Genomic DNA, 25,474 nt, shown 5'->3' with positions numbered 1-25,474 from the left:
CCCAAATTCTGAAATGCACATGTTAGGGTTAAGGTTGAAAAACGTGAGGGAAAAAACGCGCCCCGAGGTTTAATTCATTGGCATTTATAAAATTGCCTATGATATCTAGAACAGATGTGCAAGTGCCGATGGATTGACAATTATTTATTATTATCATTATTTTTTGGTTAGGAGGCTGCAGATTTGAGAAAATGAGAATGAGTTGATGTCAATATTTAAAATTTAAACCTTCTAAATGCAAATTCATAGAAGTAAATGCATAAATTAATCAAACTAAAGTTCGGGTTTAAGTCATTGACATTTATAAATTGCCTGTGATATCTAGAACAGATGCGTAAGTGCCAAAAATAACCAGCCAAACACCCACTATAATTATAAGGCATATACCCACCAATTGGTCATTGAATCTTCGACAAATACCTGAAATCTTCAAGTAGCATAAGCATGGAAGTATTACAGAAGCAGTGATACTTAAAAGTGCTCCCACCAGGGACATCAGTGAACCAAAGAACGGAATCGCCAGTGCCACAAGAACGGCGCTGATCAACAAGTTGGTGCCGATGAAGATGCTGAGGAATCCCGGGTTGTAATAGCATGGAAATCGGGTTTTAATGGCATTAACGATTGGAGTAACCATCAATGCGTATTTGGTTATGGGGTTCACCAGGGTCGTGTAGATGGCGACTTTTGAACTGATCTTACTTGCTGGAAGATTCAATGTTGTCAGTGATTGAGTTTGTGGTCCGAACATTAAGTACTCGAAGGTTACCGTTAATGCATACGTGATGGTTACACAAGATAAAGCATACAACCAGCACCTGAAAAAAAGATTACCCCATTACATGTTTTTCGATAAAAAATAACATCCAATTGAAATTACTATCTAGAAGAAATACTGACATTGGAGAACTGATGTTTTTTCTTCATAGAAGTGTAGAGTGTAGGGAAAACTGGATGTGCACAATAGCAGAAAGCATATAAGCTGATAGCAGTCAACATTCCATCCCAATTGACCAATGTTCCCTTTTGTTGAAACCCAATCCCTTCAAACGCACCAGTCCATATAATGGAACCAAGTATGATTCCAGAAGCTAATATCCCACTGGCTGACACATATGAAAGAAGGCTCAAGTTATCTAACCAAACTGTAGGCAATATTATGAGGCTTACTAGTATGATAAAGTCTCGTTTCCCACCAATTGTTAGTCCTTCACCAACTTCATGTTCGGGAACAACTTTTGAAGATTATCTCCTTCTAAAATCAAGAATCCTGTAGCAACTAAGTAAAGCTCGATGTACATGAAAATGGAGACTATCAATCTTCCTTTCTTCCCGAATGCAAGCTTGCCGATGTCGGGATAAGTTCGGATATTCGAATCTGAATCCATGCATCTTTGGATTAATAAGCCAGAGAAGAATGCAGCAGTGGCAATGGCGAAAAGAAGAATCAAGCTTAACCATCCTCCTGATGCTAGTGCATATGGGGTTGATAATATCCCAACTCCTAAAAAATTAGTTACAAGAAAAAAAGAAATCATAACATAGAACTGTCAAAGCACCGAAGTTTTGTTTTCTGCAAATACTTGTTTGTTTCTCAAAAAATTATTCATAAAATTAAATAAAAGATTTTGTAAATATTCAAATAGGAATAAAGTATTACAGCTACAAAATCACAGGAAACAAAAACTTCGAACATTGTGCTCTGCAAGTGACTCTTTTGTCAGACAGATTGTGGTATGGGTAGATTCCCATTCTCAATTTGTTTTATATGGAAAACCTTCTGATTGAATTCCAATGTACTACTTTCAAGTTAAAAGAAAAGTGTGAAAAGAAAATAAAATAAAGAACATACAGATTTTTATATGAAAATCTTTTCGAGAAAAAAATCACGGGTAGAAGAGAAAAAAATTCACTATGTCGAATTCGAATTAATTACAACAGGAATAGACTATATCTATTTATAGGCTAGTAAAGCCACATTCTAGTAAGACTGAAACACCTTATTCTAATAAATATCAAATATATAGAATTTAATAAGGTTTAAAAAATATTATTCTAAAATAAAATAAAAGAAGTGTAATTCTATACGGATTCTTCTTTTATTTTATTTTACTACTGTATTTTATTTAAATAAGGATTCGGGTCACTTAATTCTAACAATCTCCACCTTGACACGAATTCTCAATAAACAAGTTCTTCATCGCGAACTCTCAACGAACAAGTTCTCCACCTCTTCCATAAAACCCCTTAAGGGTTTAACTTCAACAATGAACACCAATCAAGTCTAAGCAATGCTCAAACTTGGTTATAGTAAGTGACTTAGTCATCATATCTGCAGGATTTTCATGAGTATTAATTATGCTCACAACAATATCACCACGAGCAATAATATCACGAACAAAATGATACCGAACATCAATGTGTTTTGTTCTCTCATGAAACATTTGATCTTTTGTAAGAAAGATGGCACTCTGACTGTCACAAAATACTGTGCTGATTTGAAGGTCATCATTGAATTCACTAAAGAGTCCCTTCAACCAAATAGCTTCTTTACAAGCCTCAGCAATCGCCATATACTCAGCTTTAGTGGTAGATAAAGCGACTGTAGTTTGCAAAGTGGCTTTCCAACTAATTGCACAACCTCCGATTGTAAAGACATTACTTGTGAAAGATCTTCTTCTATCAAGGTCTCCAGAAAAATCGGGATCAACATACTCAATTACTCCATCTCTAGTTCTTCTAAACTATAAGCAAACATCAGTAGTTCCTCGTAAATATCTTAAAATCCACTGAACTGCTTTCCAATATTCTTTACCGAGATTCACCATATATCTGCTAACAGCACTAACTGCATATGATAAATCTGGACGTGAACAAACCATAGCATACATGAGAGATCCCACTGCACTAGAGTATGGAACATGTAACATGTACTCAATCTCATCATCTGATTGTGGAGACAAAGCCGATTAAAGTCTGAAATGGGTTGCTAAAGGAGTACTAACAGGCTTAGCACTCTGCATATTGAACCTGCAAAGAACTTTCTCAGTGTACCACTTCTAACTTAGGTACAATTTACTTGCTTTTCTATCTTTGAGGATCTGCATACCAAGTATCTTCTTTGCTGGTCCTAAATCTTTCATCTCAAATTCTTCACTTAGTTGGGTTTTGACCTTTCTTATCTCTCATTTATCTTTTGTTGCTATCAACATGTCATCAACATAAAGAAGTAGATACACAAAAGAACCATCACTGTTTTTCTTAAAGTAAACACAACTGTCAAAACTGCTTCTTTTGAAATTATGAGAAGTCATAAAGGAATCAAACCTCTTGTACCACTGTCTTGGTGACTGTTTCAAACCTTAAAGGACTTTTTCAGCAAGCAAATATAGTCTTCTTTTTCTGAGACTGTAAAACCCTCTGGTTGTTGTATATAAATATCCTCCTTAAGTTCTCCTTGCAAAAATGCAGTTTTTACATCTAACTGCTCAAGCTCCAAGTCATGCATGGCCACAATACCAAGCAAAGCTCAAATCGAACTATGCTTAACAACTGGGGAGAACACATCTGTGAAGTCCACTCTTGGAATTTGATTGTAACCCTTTGCAACAAGCCTTGCTTTATATCTGGGTTCTTCAACTCTTGGAGTCCCTTCTTTCTTTTTAAACACCCATTTATAGCAAACAGTCTTTTTACCTTTAGGAAGTTTTACAAGATCTCATGTTCTGTTTTTGTGGAGTGATTCCATCTCCTCTTGCATAGCAAACATCCACTTTTCTGAGTCTTCACAACTAATCGCCTCAGAATAATTAGATGGTTCTTGATTCGCATCTATATCTTCAGCCACATTTAAAGCATAAGCAACTAGATCAGCCTCGGCATACTTCTTTGGAGGTTTAATTTCTCTCCTAGTTCTATTTTTGGCGATAGAGTATTGCGGTAAAGAAGCAACTCTATTCTCAATTTTTGTACTGGCTTGAGGAGTCGACTCTGTATTAATCTGATGATCCACTTGTTTTTTATTTTATTTATTGGAAGATTCTTTAAGAGATAAGTTAGATAGCATAGCAGTTTCATCAAAAACAACATCTCTGCTAATCACAACTTTTCTATTTTAGGACACCATAACTTATATCCTTTTACACCAGCTTTATAACCAAGAAAAACACATTTAATGGATCTCGGTTCCAATTTTCCATTATCAACATAAGCATACTCAAAACACCCAAAGATTTTTAAATCAGAATAATTAGCAGGATTACCAGACCATACCTCTTGTGGAGTCTTTTTCTCAATGTCAATGGATGGGGGTCGGTTGATTAAAAAATATGCAATAGAGGCTGTTTCGGCCCAAAACGAATTTCATAAGTTGGCATTTGACAACATACATCGAACCTTCTCCATTATCGTTCTGTTCATTCGTTCTACAACGCCATTTTGCTGTGGAGTATGGTAAACTATTAAGTGTCTCACGATCCCTTCTGACTTGCACAATCTATTAAACTCATTAGAATAGAACTCTAAGCCATTGTTTGTACGGAGGTATTTTATTTATTTTCCAGTCTACTTTTTCAATTATAATTTTCCAAAACTTAAATGCAGAAAACATATCACTTTTCTGCTTCAAGAAGAACGCCCAAACTTTTTTGGAAAAATCATCAATAAAGGTTAGCATATAATTAGCTCCACCTCTCGAAGGCACTCTGGATGGCCCCCACAGATCAGAATGAATATACTCCAACATTCCCTTCGTGTTATGGATTCCTCTGGTGACTCGAACTCTTTTTTGCTTCCCAAAAACACAATGCTCACAGAAATTCAGTTTGCAAATTCCTTTCCCATCAAGAAGTCCTCTTTCGCTCAATTCTGCCATGCCATTCTCACTCATATGCCCTAGGCGCATATGCTAAAGTTTAGTAATATCATCATCTGACAAGGAAAAAGAAACGATAGCTGCATCACCAGTAACAGTAGAAGCCTGCAAAACATATTGTCCTTTCATCACAACAAGGGAACCTTTGGAAATCTTTAAAACCCCACTTTCTGCTGTGTATCTGTACCCTTTTGAATCAAGATTACTCAATGAAATTAAATTTATTTTCAATTTTGGAACATGTCATACATCACTAGTTTTCTGGTAACTCTATCAAACATCTTAACTTTAATTGTTCCAACACCTGCAATTTTACATGAAGCATTATTTCCCATCAAAACAACACCTTCAGACACTGTTTCGTAAGTTGTAAACCAATCCCGATTAGGACTCATGTGGAAGGTACAGCCTGAATCAAGTATCCACTCCTCGCTTACTTTAGAATCATTAATAGAAGCGACTAGAAGTTCACCATCGCTGTAGTCTTCTATAACATCAGCTTCACCAAAATTTTCTAGTTGTTTTCCCTTTTGATTTGCAGTCTCCCTTTTAATCTTGTTCTGTAGCTTATAGCACTCAAATTTAATGTGCCCTTTCTTCTTGCAGAAGTTACAAGTTTTACCTCTGTTTGAAGACTTTGATCTACCATTAGATTTACCACGAGGATTCCATTCCTGTGTCCTACCACGATTATCATCAGCATTCCGATCTTGTCTCCCACGAACAATAAGACCCTCTCCTTGAGAGTCGGGTGTAACCACAAGATACTTTATCTTATAATACGAGGTTAAAGAATCATAAACCTCAGCAACTGTGAGAGACTCGCGGCTATATAAAATCGTGTCTCTAAAGGTTCAATAAGACAGGGGCAATGAACAAAGTAGAATCAACCCTAGATCTTCCTTATCATACTGAACCTCCATGGCCTCCAAGTTTGAGAGAATTTCTTTAAACACTGTTAAGTGTTCGTCTACAGACGCACCTTCCTCCAAACGATGAGCATAAAGACGCTGTTTCATATGCAACTTGCTTGTTAGAGTTTTCGACATACATATTTGTTCTAGCCTCTTTCATAATGTAGCAACACTCTTCTCTTTCATTACATCATGCAGAATTTCGTTGGACAAATGCAGATGTAATTGTGTTAACGCCTTTCGATCCTTACGTTTCTTCTCTTCATCTGTTAATGTCGAAGGCATCTTATCTATCCCTAGCAGGGCATCCTCCAGATCCATTTGCGCAAGAACTGCTTGCATCTTAATCTGCCACATCGCAAATCTGGTGTTGCGATCCAACAGCGGAATTTCATACTTCAAAGATGCCATTACCGTGATCGAGATGAATAACCCAGAAGCTCTGATATCAATTTGTGAAAAAAATAAAATAAAAATAAAATAAAGAACACACAGATTTTTACGTGGAAACCCTTTCGGGAAAAAAACCACGGGCAGAGGAGAAAAAAATTTACTATGTCGAATTCGAATTAATTATAAGAGGAATAGACTATATCTATTTATTGGCTCGTAAAGTCATATTCTAGTAAGACTGTGACACCTTATTCTAATAAACATCAAATATATGAAATTTAATAAGGTTTAAAAAACCTTATTCTAAAATAAAATAAAATAAAATAAGTGTAATTCTATATGAATTCTTCTTTTATTTTATTTTACCACTGTATTTTATTTAAATAAGGATTCGGGTCACTTAATTCTAATAAAAAGTTTCCTGTTAGGTATCTAAATTTGTATTTTGATTATTCTTTTACTTATTAATCTTAATAGTTAACAGATTGAAATATTCATCTAATAATGATATTTAATTAGGATAATAATATTTTATTTTAATTGAATTTAACATTTTTTATGAGACACTTGTTTTTTTTTTTTTTGCTTAGTATGATGTCATATTGGAAAAGAAATATACATTTTGATATCAAATGTCAGGTTATTAATATTTTAGGGTTTAATTCAATGTTTAGGTAGAATTCAATAAAATTAATTAATAATATTATTATGTTTGAATTTTCATGATTTTATTAATAGAATAAATTTAATTTTAACTGTGATTTTATTTAATTTGTTAAATACATTGTGATTTTTTGTTGGATATCAAAATATAGGACATTGTTCAAGAAAAGGCCTATTTCCTAAATTATTTACGAAACTATGTCACTCCAAAAAATAATTGATGGAATGGACCGAAAACACTAAAACATACTGATGTGTCAACAAAAACGTGTCCAAATTTATGAGAATAAGCCCTTATAAAGACCCAAAATGGCAACACCATTTTTATTTTATTTTCTGATGCCACCAATTAATATGAAAATAAAATTTACAAAACAGATCTTTATATAGACATAAAGTCTCATTTCCCTTATTTTCTTAAATAATGTGGGATGTGAGATGTGTTATATATAGACTCATGAATAGATTTGTAGCTTGTTCCTAGACAATGTGGGATTTCTTCCTCTTTTAACTAACAACATAAGATTAAAGGCTACACTATATTTTATATTTTTTTTTACTTATAGAGCTTAATTTTTTTTTTTACAAAAAGTTAATATTTGTTACATTATAAATAAAATTTTTAAACTCTATAAGTAAAAAAATTATAAAATATAAAATGAGTATACTAAAATATTTAAAAAATTACTAATAATCGAGTGATCATTTTGTAAGTTTTTTATAATTCGATAGCCAAAAAACCATAGTTAAGTGACTACTAGTGTAATTTAATCTAAATATAAAAATATGAAAAATAATTATTATATTTTATGTATATTATATATTTCTACAAAAAACTTATTTAATATAATTATATACTATGTGTAACACCCTGAATTTTGGGGCTAGAAGTTTTGGATTTTGTGGTTAGGGTTAGTGAATTGGTGGTGCTGTTGAGTTTAGTGACGCATTTAAATATTAGAATGCGCCTGCGAGTTTGGTGGTTGAGAGAGTGTTTGTGAACCTTTGGGTTTTAGGTTCGAGTCTTTGGATGTACGTTTTAACTAGCATATTTTTTATTTGTTATTTTGTATATATATTTTATTTGTTTATTTAATTTTATTGATTTTACTCTCTTTTTTTAACTTTTTTTCTTTCTTTGGACGTGTTCTTTTTGTTTTCATTTTTGGGGGTTTTCCTTTTTTTGATTTTTCTTCCTTCTTTTTGAAAAGTAGTCGTGTAGGAGTTTTTGAAGAGCTTCGCTTCAGTTTCGTCGAGTCAGTGTTTGGCCATCTCCGATTGCGAACAGGTGTGAGATTCGAACCTTAACTATTTTGCATTGCAAATTGTGGTTTCGATATTTCTTGAGTGCGCTTTAACTCATTGATTTGGGGGATTAATTGTTGAAGAAATATAGGGAATATTGCGTATTCCGATGTACTTTCAATGTTGTAAAGGTTGGGGACTGTTTTGACTACGAAAATGAGGTTTTTGGCCTACTTTGAAGTAGTTTCATGACTGCCTAGGGCGGCCACACAGGCGTGTGCCTGTTCATACGGTTGTATCGAATTAAGAATTTGGGCTTCTGGAAAGGTTTTGGAGCCATAAGGCTGTGTGGCCGATTTGGGGATTTTGTCTATTTTCACACGGTTGTGTCCCTTAGGCACACGGTTGTACGTGTTTGAGAATTAGGGTTTAAGTGATTTGGTGCCACACGACCTGGCCACACGGTTGTGTGGCTGATTTGAGGATTTAGGGATTCCACACAGGCGTGTGTTGTGGACACACGACCATGTCTGGTGGGCCTATAGGCCTTTGAAACCCTCACACGGCCGTGTCAGCCCTGTACTCAAATTTAATGCAAATGGACAGAGAGTTACACAGTCTATTTCCATCCCTGGTCCACACCGGTGTGTGCTTTAGTCACACAGCCGTGTACCTCTCTTCACACGGGCGTGTGCCTCTGCCACAAGAGAGTGTGCCCCCTTTTTACATGGGGTTTTGATCTCTCACACAGCCTAGGCATTTCCACACAGCCAGAGCACATAGGCATGTGGTCCTTAGGCATTTATATTGGTTCCAAGTGCATTTCTGATCCGAAAATGTATTTGTGTGTGCTCTGACCCTTAGCTAAGTCTAGTGAGGGTGCTTAAGACTCAATATCTGTGATGATTGTGTGTGTGATGTAAGATTCTGAATCTAGTCTATGGGGTGTGTTGCATATTTGTTTTGTCTAACTGTCTGTCTAAGTGTCTCTGTTCTTTGAATCTGTGTGCATGCATATACTTCTATAAAATAAAGGATTTTGGGTGGGTTTGTGAAGAGAAAGGAGTCTAATTTTGATCTGATCTGACAGTTTTACTGCATCATTTTCGTACGGTGATTTACTGCACTGTACTACATGTGCATCAGCTTTGCTGCGTGCTGTTATCTGATCTGACAATATAACTACAATAATACTGTACAGCGGATTACCGCATTGCACTGTACAGCACATACGCCAGCTCTGTTGCGTATTATTATCTGAGTGGCTTAGTCTACATATGTGGTGTGTAGGGTTGGATAGGCCTTTCGAGGTCCTAATTGGTGTGATTGGTTGGGTAAGCTTTAACAGCTCTTTTGGGGTGTGATCGGGGGACAGGGAGGTGTGTTGGCTGGATGGGTGGGTTTTATCATCTGACTACATTTCATTTGCATCTGTCTATGAGTTCTGTCTGTAAGATTAGTTGTCTGCTTATCACTCGTGTAGAGTTTTCTATGTGAATTTGGTGTGCTTTGGTTGTTACGTTTGGTTGGGACGTTAGTTCTAAGCATACTCTCTGACTCTGTGTGTGGTTGAAATTTTGTTGCGCTTCTGATTTGAATACTGTAATTTTGTTCTTTTTCTTGATTCGAACTCACACCGAGCTCGCGTAGCTCACCCCCTCTTAGTGTTTCCTTTTTAGGTATCTTCTCAGAATTTTAACGTTGGACTCGGTGTATGGAGGACTAAATAGTCTTGGTGAAAGTTCAGTATAAGTTATATTTTCAGATCTATTTGTCATTCAGTATCGAAATGTAAAGTTTTATATAACTGTGGTACAAATTCCGATTTAAGTTTTATTCATTTTATTTTAAGTTTTATTTCTCTTATATATATACGATATTAACTGTAATTTTTCTGACAGGTTATTAAATGATTAAATATCACGATTTGACGTATCAGTTGTTTTGTAAAAATTTACCTACGATCACTTTGGTGATCAATGTGACATCTGTGATTCGGTCTAAACTCCTGGGCCGAGTTTAGGGTGTTACACTATGTTTAAATAGATTATCTATCTAGTCAGAATACATCTAAAATAAATTTATCAGCATTTATTAGGTGATGAAAATTAAATTTAAATTAGGATTAAAAATTAATGAGTATAGTAAATATTAAAAGAAATAAATATTTAAAAAAAGAGATATCAATTTTTTAAAATTACAAAAAAAAAGATACTATTTGAGTACCAAATACTCACCATTTATTTTTTAATCAAACATTCATAACATAAAATAAAATAAATAATAAAAAAATTAAATGTATAACTTCTAAATTGAAATAATGGAAAAGTATTTTAAAAATTAGAATTGCATGGATATTAACTTCAAACATTTAAAATTGAATAGAAGATTACTGCATGTACAAGTTTCATATGTGCAATTTGTTCTTTTTTTTAATGGTCCTTTTGTATATGCTAACAATTCTAAAATGCAACAAGATTAAAGATATGAAAAGATAATTTTATAATATGAGAAAATGTTAACAAAATATAAAAAAATAGAAATTGTTTTGTAAAAAATTATAAAATAAAATGTAGCCTTTAATCTTATGTTGTTAGTTAAAATAAGAAGAAATCTCACATTATCTAAGAACAAGTTGCAAACCTAGTCATAAATCTATATATACACATATCTCACATCTCACGTTGCTTAAGAAAATAAGGGAAATGAGACTTTAGGTCTATCTAAAGATCTATTTTGTAAGTTTTATTTTTATATTAATTGGTGGCACCAAAAAATAAAAATAAAAATGGCGCCGCCACTTAGAGTCTTTATAAAGGTTTATTCTCATAAATTTTCAAACAAATTGGTTTATTTTTATAATATTTAAAAAATATTTTTTGAAAATTTTGACCGAGCATGGGCAAAATCGTGTCCGTGTTAGCAAAAGCGCATCCCCGTCAGCATGCATTTCTACGTTTTTCTCTAAAAACACGTTCACGTCAACACGTTTTATTATTTTCGATCCATTACAGTAATTATTTTTTAAAGAATGCCCAAAATATATAACTTTTATTAAATATAAATATCACATTAGATAAAAAAAATATAAATATTACATTACAAAAACATTAAACTCGAATACCAAGCGGTAAGCTATTAAAATTTAATTGAACTTAAATATTAAAAAAAATGTGTGTATATATATATGCCATTCGTATCTCGTAGGTGGACCAAATAATTTTGGATGGAGTACAATAACATTTGTTCAAGGATAGGATCAAGTCAAGCAGCTGTCTTCAATTTATAAATATTTTCCTCTAATTTTATGAGTCAATTCAGTAATTTAGTTGTCAATTAAATAATTGATTTTTAGATTATTATTCTATATCTGTGAATTAAAAAAATACAAATGATCTAAGATGATATCATTAAAAAAATACAAGTGATGTAAGATAATATCATGGAGAAATGGTTATACGAAATTATAATTCAACGTCAACTCTATCTCTTTTTAATAGGAGAATAACAAATCAAATTTTTCCTCCTAAAAAAGTTAAAAATTAGGAAAAAAATCTTATTTGTCATTTTCTTATTTAAAAAGAATAGAGATGACATAAAATCACAATTTCATACAATCCATACTCTAATTTGGGTTAATCAACCCTAATTTGAGATAAAAAAATCTAATTTTTCATATCCGCTTGTAAAATATTTTTATTTTATTAACTTTAATTTAAAATAATTATACTTTTATATATATTATAATTATTATTTTTTAAATAGTATTGATTGTTAAAGTATATAATTTGAGTTCATCAAACCTTAATTTGAGAAAAAAAATTGCCTACCGAGTCAACAAATATTATACGATTTGGCATACTTGTATTCCATTAATAAACTAGAGAGGAGTTATAGGATGAGTTTTCTAAAATAAGCTTTTCATCATCTTCAACCATACAAAACTTTATTTAATTATATAAATTATTACAAATTTGATCATATTTAATATAATTATATAAAATATTATAATATTCGTAATTCTTTTATGTAATTATAAAAATACTACTTAATTATATAAATTATTAAAAATTTGATTACATCAACTTCTATGAAAAGTATGTCTTGTAGCAAGTCTGTTTGGTTTTCTTGTTGTCTGTTTGGGAAGAAAGTTGGTGTGGTGATTCTAGTATGTAAGGGTTTCTTAGGGTTTTGAGGAGGCGTGGAGGGTTTTGCTCTATATTTAGTTTTTAATTCGAGTTTAAGTCATATTGGGTTCAGGTTTTAGGCTTAATTTTTATTATATATGAGCCCAATATTGTATTTATCAGTTCTTATTAGTTTATTATTTTATTATTCTAATTTTTTTATAATTATTAAGTATTTTAAGTTATTTAGGAGTTTTATATCAATAAAATTTAATTTAAAACTATATCTTGTTTTGGTTAATTAGAATTATGATATACTTAAGAGTTTTATTTAAATTTATTTAGCTAGCCTATATAAAAGTCTTTGCATTGTACACAGAAAATCAATTCATTGATTATTTATTTTGTGTTTATAAAATTCTCTTTGAGTTTTCTATTTAAGAATTTTTCTAGATTTTTCTTTTGGAGGAGTTTTAACAATGTTTTCAGATTATGGAGATCATCTTCAAACTTTTTTGTCAAGTTTTCTTTCTTGGAGGGGAAATTAGATCCACTTAAAGGGGGTTGTGGATTCTTCTTGTTTCCAAGTCTCCTTAGGACCTCTACACGCTACGTTTCATCTTTTTCATCTACCTTCTTTATTCTTCTTTAACGTTCTAATCTTTGATTTTATTGTTCTATTTTATTCATCTTAGCTATTTATTGTAATTGCTTTCTTTTTTTTTATCTGACTTGGATTCATTTTCGTTTCAGATTGTGTAAAAATCTAAGTTTCTTTCCGAACATCCAAAGCCCTAAGTCAAATTCGCAACTTGGACAACCTTATGATCCAATTTTTGCTTTCATCCATATCACCAAGTAGGCCGTAGGCCACACAAGCATGTGGGCCTATTTTGAGTAAATTAGGTTAGGGTCATGTTTTGAAAAGCTTTCAAGGTCAGCTAATTTTTAGGGTCTATTAAGTGATGTGCATAATTCTGATAAATGAAATTTGTGGTTCTGTTATTGTATGTGTAAGTTTTGAAATCATGCTGGTTGTATAAATTTTGTATCTGACCTGAAATTATGAGTATATAATTAACATGTTTTGGATATGTAAGCATGTTTGATCTGTGTGCATCTGCATATCTGGGTAAGTTGTTGTTGCGTGTGCATTGCGGTGAGTTATGATATGTGACGGAGAAAGTTTTGGTAGACACGTTCTACATATTTCTGTATCTAGTAGCTAAACAATTCATATTTCTAATTCTGGCAGTTTTCCACACTAAATCTGGCAATTTGACTGCATATTTCTGTACAGTGACATACAATCACTAATTGTTGTATAGGGTTGGATGGGTATTAATTACCCTATTTGGTGTGTTGGGTGGGACAGAGATGGTGTGTAGTGGATAGGGGTAGGATATTTTTCTGATATGTATAAAGTGTTGCATTGCATAAAATGTCACGCCATCTGATTCTAATTTGTTGCTATGATGCATCAGATGATATGCCTTGCCATTTATGTCTGTTCGGTTACTGATATTTGTATGATTATCCATTTTATGTTTAGTATTTAGGTTGAGTTACACACTGAGCTTTGTTAGCTCATCCAATAATTTATCTCCTCAAGTAATCAGTAAACTTAGGATTGAGCGGTGTACGGGAGCTCAAATTGGATTTTGGCTGAATAAAAAGATGGTTTATAATTTTAAACTTAATTCTGGACTTTTTAGACTGTATAAATGTTTTGGACTTCATTTTTCATTTTTGAATTTTTTGCTAGATTTTGTTTTCAATAATTTGCAAATTATACATTTTCTCATTTTGAAATCACGGTTTACAAATTAACAACTTTGAAATTTTCCCTGCAAAACTAAAAAACCAAATAAGTGTTTTTTCTGTTAAATAAATAAGTTCAACACGTATTTTTCTGAAAAACTATAAGAGATTTGCCAAAGTTAATATTTTCAAAACACATATATTTCTAGTTTAAAATTTAGAGTTTTAAAATGAATTTGCTTAATTTTTCAAGATTCGAGCATAACATCTAGGCCGGGTGTGGGGTGTTACCCTATTATTATTCTTTAAAAATATACGTTATTTAAGTTCGGGTCACTTTGAGTTATTTGTTTAGGTCATTTCGAGTTCGGATCAATTTCAAGGTCAAGTTAATTTATGTTTGGGTTTTTGACTTTCCATGGCCAAATCGAATCGGGTCGAGTTTGAGTTGGCTTGATCGGTTTGAGTTTTGTGGTTTGAACTAAAATTAGTATGTCTAATTATGAAGTTTGATCGTTTGAATGAAATGCAAAAACATATCATTGAAATGACAAATATTGTAGTACAATTAAAGACCTTGCGAATGATTATTTTTTAGTGCAGTTCATTTTGAATTCATCGCCTTCAAATTATGGGTCATTTCAAACTATCTACAATAGTATTAAAGATAAGTGGAATGATAATGAATTGGCTGGTTAGCTTGCTTAGGAGGAAGTAGGATTAAAGAATAAAAAAAGTCATTTCATCAACCTTGTGGGTCTAAGAGCTGGCATGGAACTTAAGGTAAAAACCAACAAGTTTAAAAGATAAATACACTTGTCAATTTATTTAATGATGAGAAAAATGACTGAATAGTAGAAAAGTGTCACTTCTATAATAAAGTAGGACTCTATTAGAAAGATTATGTAACGACTCGATTTTCAGTGGTGTTGCAAAATCCAATTTCAGGACCCCATTTTTGTAAACTGAGTCTGTAAATATTAAATAGAGATATAAAGATATTTATGGAGCTATTGTATTGATGAATTGAATTTTGAATAAATAATTGAGTTGAATTAGTGATTAATTAAGGTTTAAGGACTAAATTGTAAAAATTCAATCACTATAGATTTTTAATTAGAAAAAAATTTGAAGACTTAAATAACAATTAATAAAAGGTCTAAAATGAAAATTAAACCATATATTTTGTATAGATAGTGGATGGTAATGATGTTAGTGAATTAATTAAGATATATATTAGTTAAAAATAAAATATAATTAATTAAAACTTAATTAAAGTATAAAACAATTTGGTGGAAAGAAAGAGAAATTCTCTTCATCTTCTACACTAAAACCATCCTCCATAGTAGAACAAAGAAAACTTCAATTTTTCATTCTAATATTAGGTTAAATAATAAGGTTAGTAATTCAAGTCATTTTCTTGTATTTTTTATATTTTTGAAATTGTGAGAGTTGATTTAGCTAGCCCATGTACCAATTTGCAAAACTTTTAAAATTTTTAAAAGTTGTCATTATTAATTTCTAAAAGATTTAAGTGCTAAATTGCTAGGAATTAAGCTTAGTTTAACAAAAAAAGGACTAAATTGTAAAACTTAATTGATAGTTTTGTACCTTAATGATCAAATTTAATAAAATGCAAACTATAATGAAATATTTGTATGAATAAAAATTAGGAGATCTCTAATGAATAAATGTGAAATCGAATTTTAATCCGAAGGTCTAGATTGAAAGTTATTCTTGTTTTGGTTTTAGGGACTAAATTAAATAAAATGTAAAATATGCGTGACTTTGCAATTTATTATGATTTGAGCTGGAAATTGATATTATACATTGTCAAATTATTATTCGTATCTAAACACGAAACGAGAACATCAAGATAGAAAGGAAAGACGGGAATCAACGACAAGTAGTTCAAATTTTCAGTTTGTAATTCTCTTTCTTCTTTTCTCTTCTTCCCTAGCCATCCCACTCCCTCTCTTCTTTCTCTCATATTTTTCTTCTTCCTCGTCCTTGTGTCACCCCGTCCTTCTCCTTGTTTGGTGTTGTTTTGTTTCTTTTTATTATTTTCTCCTCTCCATTTGTTGCCCATTTGTTGTTGTTTTTACAACCAATTTATTCCTATTTCTAGCCTCCAAAATCATTCTTTTTGTTTCCAAAAATTCCTTTTTTTTGCCGCCCTAATCAGCTCTCTTTTTTTGTCACTTATGGTGGTGTGTCGCCTTTTGATCACCACTTTTGGCACTGCCGTTTTTCCTTCTTTTGCTGAACTATTTGATACCTTATTCCCATCATTTATTCATTGTTTAGAACGACCTCAAATTTTTTCAATTGAGTGTGCAGTTGATCTCTTTTAGGTTGTTGATTCAGATCTAAGAAACAGAAAATGAAATGCGGATTATTCTGTTTAAAATTTGTTGTTTTTGGCCGATTGTTCTAGGGCCTTAGATTGATTTTTACCTTCTGATTTTTAATAATATTTTGGTCTTAGGTATTGATTTTAATGCCCCGGTTCAACAATGAAGTCAAATCTTATCTACACTCTCATTTAGGGTCAAAACAGTGTAAGTTCACTTATCATTTCAAGTTTGAAAATTTTTTGATGCGTCACTACTTTGGCCGAACCCTTAGGGGTGTTTCAAGGCTGTTCCTAAATGTATTATTAATGTTTTAAGTGTTGTTTTTGGATCAGTACTCATTTAAGGCATTAGTGCGTAAGCGTAAAGTTTTATGACTTAGTGCTGCGAATTGCGTAATAAGGTGTGGGTCCTAACTTTACATAATTGGTTGCAACTTGATCATTTAGAACATAATTTGATAAAAGAATTCTTGCTGGACAGGCATGGCCGAATGGCCTAATAAGAGAAATAAAAGGTGTTAAGAAGGTACGTATCCTAAAATATTGATTGAGTGTTTAGGCTCCTTATCAGGATTTTATGAATGCGAAATTGCTATTTATGATTGTCTGTTTGAATGCCATGGTTATGGATTATTGAATGCTGCTTGTGACATGTTTTGAAATGATAATATATCGTGAATATTGGTTAATGGTTGCATGCGTAATGTTCGACATGCTATGACATTGTTCAATAGTATACTCGTATGACTTGATTATATTGTATGTCACATACCAATGAGATTGTTAAATAGGTTGATTGACTATATGAAAATTTGAAATTGAATATGTACTGAAAGTATGTGCTAATGTTACTGTTAAATGAAAAATATGCAAGGCATACACTGACACTAATTATTTATATTCATGTTAAGCATGCCATTGTACCGAGATTGATTTTGGTAGCATTAATTGCTCAATGATTGTATGTCATTTTGCATCTGCATAGGGTGGGTATTTGTGGTTGACGGAGGAGTTTCATGGAGATCTGGCAGCATTTAAAGTCTGCAATATTGTTGTCAGTGCACTGCACCGAAGATTTAAGGAGATTGGGCGATTTATCGTATTTTTACTAGCAGCTTGTTTGCATTTTTACCGGTAGTTTTATATGCATTACTGTACTAGTGGTTTATCTACATCGAGCTTCGTCTTTTACTGTTTTGGAGTTTGGTAGACGGGTTCTAGAGAACTCGTGGTATGTGGCAGATGGATAAGTAGGAACCTTTTCATTGCATCATTTGCATCATTCCATGCTTATACAAAAATCTGTTAATTGCTATGTTTTACTATGAATTTGTATTGGTGGCATTGATTGACGAGTTGCTTTGTTCATTTTGGTCACTGAGTTAATGTTTCTATGTCTCATTGTATTTGATATTATGTCTGTTTAAACAAATATTCAACTTACATTGAGCCTTCATAAGCTCACTCCCCCCCATAATGTTTATCTTTTCGAGTGAACCTCGAAACAAAGACCAGACCCGACATACGAAGCATCACCTCGGACATTAGACTATTTTAAAATAAGTACTATTAATAAGTCTCTATTGGTTTTGGTTTTTAATTTTAAATTATTTTTGACCTGTGACTTGGTAACTTTTCATTTGAGGATTTTTGCATGCATGGATTGCTTAAGCATAATAATCGAGAAATGCATGATATCTGGCTTAAGTAAAATTTGAATTTTTTTTCCAATTTCCACTAAATTGTAAAGAAACTGTTTTTGAAAAACAAATCGATAAGGAAACTAGATTTCCAAAATGACATGAATAATAGTTTTTCTGCTGCATTAGTTAACATCGAGTTTTTACAAAGCAAAGTGACAAATAAACGATTTTTCTAAAACACTACTGTCAACAATAAAATGAATCTTAAGTACAGATGACCTAATAAACGAATGTTTTTAAACTAACTCAAAGTACAGCCACGATTTTTCTCTAAAATGAGTTGATTTAAGGTCTTCAAAAGGATCGTAAGTTAGCTTAGCCATTTCGGTGGTTAATGTAGCCTTCTCGATCTGGTATAACATCTACGTCGGGTTTGGGAGGTTACAATGTCACTTCGTAATGAGGAACCCCCTCAAGTCGATGTCAACCTAAAGTTTTGAAGTTCTTACAATTTGGTCTTTATTCAACCTCAGGTTAGTATTTGAGCTTTCGTAAGCTCGTATAAGACCTAATAAGGATTCTATATAGTGTTTACTGAATGTTTCAGTTGAATTTAATCATCTAATCATATAAATTGAATGTAAATGATCGTAGTTGCTCCAGCAATGAATGTGGCATCCTGTAACTCAAACCCGATGATTGGGTCGGGTATAAGGTTTACAAATTACCAAAAACACAACTCTTGATTCAAAAAGAAATGTAACTTTTATGCATATATATATTTCGAATCAAACTTAATTGAAGTTCCTATTAATACATGGTAATTTGATTTTGGTGTTATTATTTATGTATCCAACATGATGTAGGAATTCCTTTTGATCTAAACGACAAACCAAAATGAAGATTTTCAATATATGGGAAACTTTATGAAGGCATAATGATTTTTAATATATGTCTAGTCTATTTGCAAAACTCTTTGAAAGTCGTAATATATGTGCATAGCATACTATGTTAGAAAAAAAAGCGTAATTAGAATTTAATGGATATGATTAAGAGTATGATAATTACCTATGTTATTATGGATGTATATATAATAACCCGTTTTTCAATGGTCTCGAAAACAAAAGTTTTGGAATCCCATTTTCATTGTTCGAGTTCGTAAATTTTAATATCTATGAGGTTAGTATAAAAGCATATTAAAGTTTGGTCATTTAATTTTGTCGAATTGATAGTTAATTATGGTGCAAGGATTAAATTGTAAAAGTCTATCACTATAAATTTTAAATTGGCTAAAGGCTTAAGGACGTATAAAGCTATTAAACCAAGGTCTAAAATGATAAATAAGCTTTAGAATTATAATGGACGGTTTGGTTGGAAATTTGTTAAAATAATGTTAAAATTATAATTATATTAATATAAGTATATTAAAAAGTAATAAAATAACTATGAAAACATGGAAGGAAAGAGATAAAATTTCTCCTTTCCTCTTCATGCATGGAATCCTCCATTGTTAAGGAGAAAAGAATCGGTCTTAGGGTTCCAAGATTTAGTCCCTCAATTGGTGAGTTCAATTTAGTCATTTTTTTGTATATATATTTTTTATGTTTTTGATGTTGTGGGAGCTTGATTTAGCCAACCCATGTACCAATTTGCAAAATTGCTAAAATTTCTAAAATTTTCTATTGATGAATGCTTGAAGAAATTGGTACTAAATTGTTAGATTTTAACCTTAAAAGTGAAAAATGACTAGTTTGTAAATTTTTATTGCTAGTTTTTTAACATAGGGGCTAAAGAGTATAAATTTCAAAATTGATGTGAATTTTTTGTAATTTTAGATGATTGAGGGTTATAGAAGGATGTAATTGAGATCAGTTTCAAAACTGAAGCTCAAATTTGAAAGTTATGGCAATTTCAATTTTAGGGATTAAATTTAACAAAATGGAAAACTTTAGGGGCATTTGAATAATGAAATTGAACTATTTCATGCGTATAATTGAATAATATGAAATGTTTGAAATTGATAAATTGAACTGAATTGTTGTATGGATTGAGAATTGAACCGAACAAAGGATAACTAGGGAAAAGAATAAATTATTCTTTAGTCCTTGCAAATTCAAATAAATTAATGATTTTGTCAGATATATTATATGGTATGATTTTATTTAGATTATTACTTTTTTATTAAAATAAAAAAATTCATATAAGACGTAAACACCAAAAGCCACCACAGTTCATAATACACATCACCTAAAAGGGTAAAACTAAATTTTAGTAACTTAATTAGATCATAGCTTATTCTACAATGGGTGAAAAAAATTTATAAAAAAATTGATATAAAAATTAAATATAATCAAATGATAAAATTGAAAGGTGAACATCAAGATACTTAGGTTTAAATATCATAATTCTTATTATGTATATATTTTTTTTTAATTTATCAAAATATAAAAAGATATAAATAGTCTCAAAATAATATTTATTACTTTATATAAGGAATAAGCTTTTGGTAATTTCACAACTAATTTAAAACCTGATTAATAGATTATATCAATGTAATCAAACTATTATTACCATCGTATTAGAACTTAAGAATTATTTAATTATCATTAGAATTGCTAGGGTGTGTGAAAAAATTCAACTATATGAAAGATATTAATTTTTATGATTATTTTTTTATACAAATTTTTTATGATTTTTTGAAAGCAGAATTTTTAACGACTATTAGTAAAGGGTCACGAGTAACTTCTTTTTTAAAGTGAATTTTAGGTTTAAATTTAAAAATTAACCAAAAACTTTATTATCTTTATAAATATCTATTTTTTATTTTAATTTTTATATTATTTTTCTGACTAAATTAGTAATAGACCAAATTCCATCAAAGAATTTATAATAACTAATAACTGAAATATATATAATTATCAAAAAAAATAAATGAAACGTGCATACATGGCTGTGAAAAGTATAGATAAAAGTATCATAGAAGCTTTTGTACTATGAGTAAGACTGTATTTTGCCCCTATACTCAAAATATAGGTAAATTAATTCATGTACATAAGATCAAAGAGAAAACGGGTCCTTTTGTTAAAAATTTCATCAATTACTATTGTTAAAAATTGATTCTATAAGTCAGTATGAGGTATAAATAGCATGTCACGTGTAACTATTTGGTTGTTTCGCCAATCACGTTAGTTTTAACAGTATAAATAGATGAAATTTTTAACAGAAATGATTAAAATACTTTTTAACTAATGTATAAGGACTATTTCTCTCGTTTTTTGAGTAAATAGTGTTAAAATATAATCTGACTCATAATATAAGAATCTTTATAATACTTTTGTCGAAAGTATATAAGTAATGGACAATTCAGTGGTTAGTCATTGGGTAACATTTTTTAATACTAAGTTATTGAGAAAAGAATTTGAAAAAGTTTACTTTATTTGAAAATCCGTACTAACTCGATTCCCAAAATCAAAGGTTTCATATAAGAAAAAGTGATTATAATAACTAATATAAATTATAAGTAAGCTAATTCTTTTTGAAAAGCAGCGTTTTGAGATATTATATAAAATGCAAATCCACATATGTAAAGGAAGAGGTGTGCATGGGCCGGGCTACTCGGCTCGGCTCGAAGGCCCACCTGAAATGTGAGAGGGTTTGGGTAAAAATATAGGCCCGAAAATGGGCTTAAACAAAAAAATAAGGCTCGTTTAAAAAATGAGCCGGACCTTGGGTAAGGTATTTTTAGCCCGGGCCCGGCCCGGCCCAGCCTGAATTCACTAAAGGACAAAAAAAATCTGCATATTTTTTTATTTTTGAATGTTATTTTCTTGTTTTTTTTCATATTTTGCTACCATTTTACTATTATGTTGCTATTATTTGTTGTTATTGTTTGGATATTGTATAAAATTTATTTTATAGTTAATTTTCTTATTATTTTAAAGGCATTTGTTAATTTTTTATTATTTTAGAAGCATTTGCTTCTTAAGTTGCATTTATCTTAGTGTTATTTACGTCTACATATTTTTCAAAATTTATTTTCAATTTGTTGCGAAATATTTATTTTGATATTTTTAGTATTTTTGATGTGTTATATATATTTAAAAATAATATAAAAAATTAATATGGGCGGGCTGGGCCGGGCCCGGGTTTTAGTATTTTTATCCGGGTTGGGCTTGGGCAAAATTTTAAGCCCATTTTTTAGGCCCGGCCCGACCCGAGCCCAATAAATGGGCATGATTTTTTAGTTGAGCTCGACCTGAACCCGGCCTGGCCCGGCCCATGAACACCTCTACGTAAAGGTATGGGATGTTATTTGGATTAAAGAAGCGAAAGCCAAAAGGAGCAAGGATAAAGATGTTTAGATGGAAAATTGGAAATCAGTGTACAATGATTGACACAAAACCTAGGTTTCTTTTACTTTCTTTATGATTGTTGGGATCTACCTGATTAAGCAACAAATAAAAAAATAGCAGAATAAATTAAGAAATTGAACACACAAATTTAACATGGAAAAACCCCTCAAAAGAGGATAAAAAACCATGGGTAAAAATAATTTTACTATAATGGTAAAAGAACGAAGAGTACAAAAGATAGAGATAAAAACTAAACCCTGAAAACCTGAAAACAAAGAACCCTCAAAACGTAAACACAAAATTCTCTAAATGTGTTATGAGTTCTAATCTCTAATGAGTGTGATTTTATAATGATGTAAAAGAGCGTATTTATAAGTTAAATTCATAGGTCAAATAATAATAAAATAATCTAAACTAATCAGTGTTTGATTGAAACAAATAAACATAGTTTAACTAGAAGATTATTTCTCAAATTTGACTGAAATAGGAGTCATACTTAACAAATCTCCACCTTGACTCATATTTCCACAACGCCATCTTTGCCAAATCCAGTCACGAGCCTATCTTGAGCTATATAGGGAATTAACTAAGTCGAATCTGTGCTTAGAAACTGGAAGACTTCTAGCCTTCGACTTGTACACTTCCAAATCAAAAGTAACCCGGGTTTGATTTGCACGAACACAGTGCCCTAACTTTTCAAAATCTGCATCCAAAAGAGAACCTCTCTTCAACGAAATGGTCATACCTTGTTCTCTCCTATGACCAAGTTGTCTCTACTCCAAACGAGTTGACTTCGACTCTGTAACGGACGAGGGACGTCCGATTTCACCGGTCACTGTAGAACCTTCTAGAATATAAAAACTGCCAGTTTTTTTACCTTTTAACAAAACGAGAGTTCCATGAGATACTTTAATGTCGCTCGACTCAATGTTGATTCTACATCCTTTTAAGTCTAAAATACTCAATGAGATGAGATTCTTTCGTAAATCAAGTACATACCTGACATCTGAGAGTGTCCTAATCGTTCTATCATGTATCTTAATTTTAACAATACCAATACCAATTACCTTACTAAATGAATCGTTTCCTATGCGTACAAACTCTACCTTCATCCGAACTGTATGTGGAGAACCATTCTCTATTAGGACACATGTGGAAAGAACATCCCGAATCTAGGATCCACTCGGACGTGAGCTTGGAGTTATCACTTGTTGACACTAAGAAGAAATCATCACCACTTTCATTGGCCAAATTAGCACAAGTTACATCTTCCTCATTACTCTCAGCAGCTCTTTTATTTCGTAGTTTATAACAATCTGTGTTGACGTGACCTAACTTTTTATAATAGCGACACATTTTGTCTCGTTTCTTTGATGCTATCAAAACGAAAATTTGCTTACCTGCCTTGTTATCCAAACCAAACTCATTGTCGAGTTTGTCTCCACCCAACAAATGACCCTTCAAATCTTCAAACAAGAGTTTGTGTCTGCCATAAATCAGAGTTTCCCTAAAAGACTTGTATGAATAGGGTAAATAGCACAATAGTATCATAGCATGATATTCATCATCAATATGAATCTCAACATTCTTTATCATTTAAAAGAGTAATGAATTGACTGATGTGATCTCTAAGAAGCTCACATTCGTTCATGCGAAATGTAAATAGACGTTGTTTCAACACTAAATGGTTAGTTAGAGACTTAGTCGCATGAAGAGTTTCTAACCTTTTCCACAAGGCGGATGAGATTTTCTCCATCAATACCTCCTGCAATACCGTATTCGCAAGGCATAACTGGATTGCAAATAAGGCCTTTTCATCAAGCTCTTCCCATTTTGTTTGATTTAGATTCTCAAGCTTTTTCCCGGTAACAACCTTTTTCAAACCGGTTTGAACTAGAATTGTCATCATCCGAACTTGTCACAGATTAAAATTTGTCTCACCATCGAACTTTTCAATTTTAAACTTTGTTGCTGCAATATCTGAATGGGCTGATCTATTAAAATTGAACTAGCTCTAATACCACTTGTTGGGATCGACTTGATTAAACAACAAGTAAAAAAAAAGCAGAAAAAATTGAAAAATTGAACACACAAATTTAACATGGAAAAACCCTTCCAAAGAGGATAAAAAATCACGGGCAAAGATAATTTTACTATAATGGCAAAAGAACGAAAAGTATAAAAGATGAAGATAAAAACTAAACCCCAAAAACCCGAAAACAAATAACCCTCAAAACGTAAACACAAAATTCTCTAATGTGTTATGAGTTTTAATTTCTAATGGGTGTGATTTTCTAAGGTTATAAAAGAGCCTATTTATAAGTTAAATTCATAGGTCAAATAATAAAATAATCTAAACTAATCAATGTTTGATTGAAACAAATAAACAAAGTTTAGCTAGAAGATTATTTTTAAAATTTGACTGAAATAGAAGTCATACTTAGCAATTATAAAGGAATATATGGTTCACACGTTTCCCTACATTTAGATAATGACACCACTTGTTTGATTCCTGCTCAACAAATTCTGGGTACCGAAATATTTTTATATTAAATTCCTTTTATCTTCAGCAATACATAAATCTTGGGTCTTTCATAATTTCCCATGTTTTTTTCTTGAACCAAATTAAGCAATTAGCCAGCTTTCCCTAACAGTGAAAACAATTCCACGACTTTCTATGGCATTGCTTTTAAATAACTTCATGTCTACCATCTGTATGTGAAAATGCCAAAAAAAAGAAGAAGGATAATTGGTTGAGGAGGACCGTACCTGATAAAGCATTGAGTCCATTAAAACAAGTGTTGAAAAAAGAGGCAGCTTTTTTGGTATTAGCAACAGTGTGATATCCTAAATCCAATGATTGGGTTCGGCTTTGATCATCAAGCACGGGTGCATTAAGATCAGATCCACCATTTTGGTGATAAGTCGCCATTGCAAGAGTTGTAAAATTTTAATTAAAAAGATATAAAAGGAAGAGAAAAAGAAGAAAAATTAATTATATATGGAAGAACATGGTTTCCAAGCCCCGGCACTACGACTGATCGATCCAACTCAACAAGTTTTCAAAAGAGCCAACAAAAATATATATAGAATCTGAAAAGGACTTTTATTAGTAAACTCAACTCGTCTTACACTTGTTTAGCCCAT

General features: G+C 31.6%; 1 protein-coding gene and 1 pseudogene across 1 annotated transcript; both read right to left on the bottom strand.

Annotated features, from left to right (window-relative positions):
- Positions 1-279: 279 nt before the first annotated feature.
- On the bottom strand, positions 280-25,463 carry LOC107961104 (amino acid transporter AVT1I-like; annotated as a pseudogene).
- On the bottom strand, positions 22,594-24,307 carry LOC121229600 (uncharacterized). The gene is made up of 2 exons (XM_041114296.1): positions 24,052-24,307; positions 22,594-23,813 (listed from the first exon to the last, which is right to left on the bottom strand). Exons 1-2 carry the CDS (start codon positions 24,234-24,236, stop codon positions 23,399-23,401), a joined length of 600 nt encoding a protein of 199 aa, XP_040970230.1. The 5' UTR covers positions 24,237-24,307; the 3' UTR covers positions 22,594-23,398.
- Positions 25,464-25,474: the final 11 nt, after the last annotated feature.

This window comes from Gossypium hirsutum, chromosome A05 (genome assembly GCF_007990345.1).
Source record: "Gossypium hirsutum isolate 1008001.06 chromosome A05, Gossypium_hirsutum_v2.1, whole genome shotgun sequence".
In the NCBI taxonomy this organism is placed as follows: Eukaryota; Viridiplantae; Streptophyta; class Magnoliopsida; order Malvales; family Malvaceae; genus Gossypium; species Gossypium hirsutum.
The sequence above is the reverse complement of the archived record's forward strand: the minus strand, read 5'-3'. Positions and strand labels throughout refer to the sequence as shown.

Coding starts and splice junctions, on each gene's coding strand:
- LOC121229600 (XM_041114296.1), bottom strand. CDS start 24,236: ATGATGACAATTCTAGTTCAAACCGGTTTGAAAAAGGTTGTTACCGGG. Junction 23,814..24,051: donor TCATCCGCCTTGTGGAAAAG/GTTAGAAACTCT, acceptor GATTTATGGCAG/ACACAAACTCTTGTTTGAAG.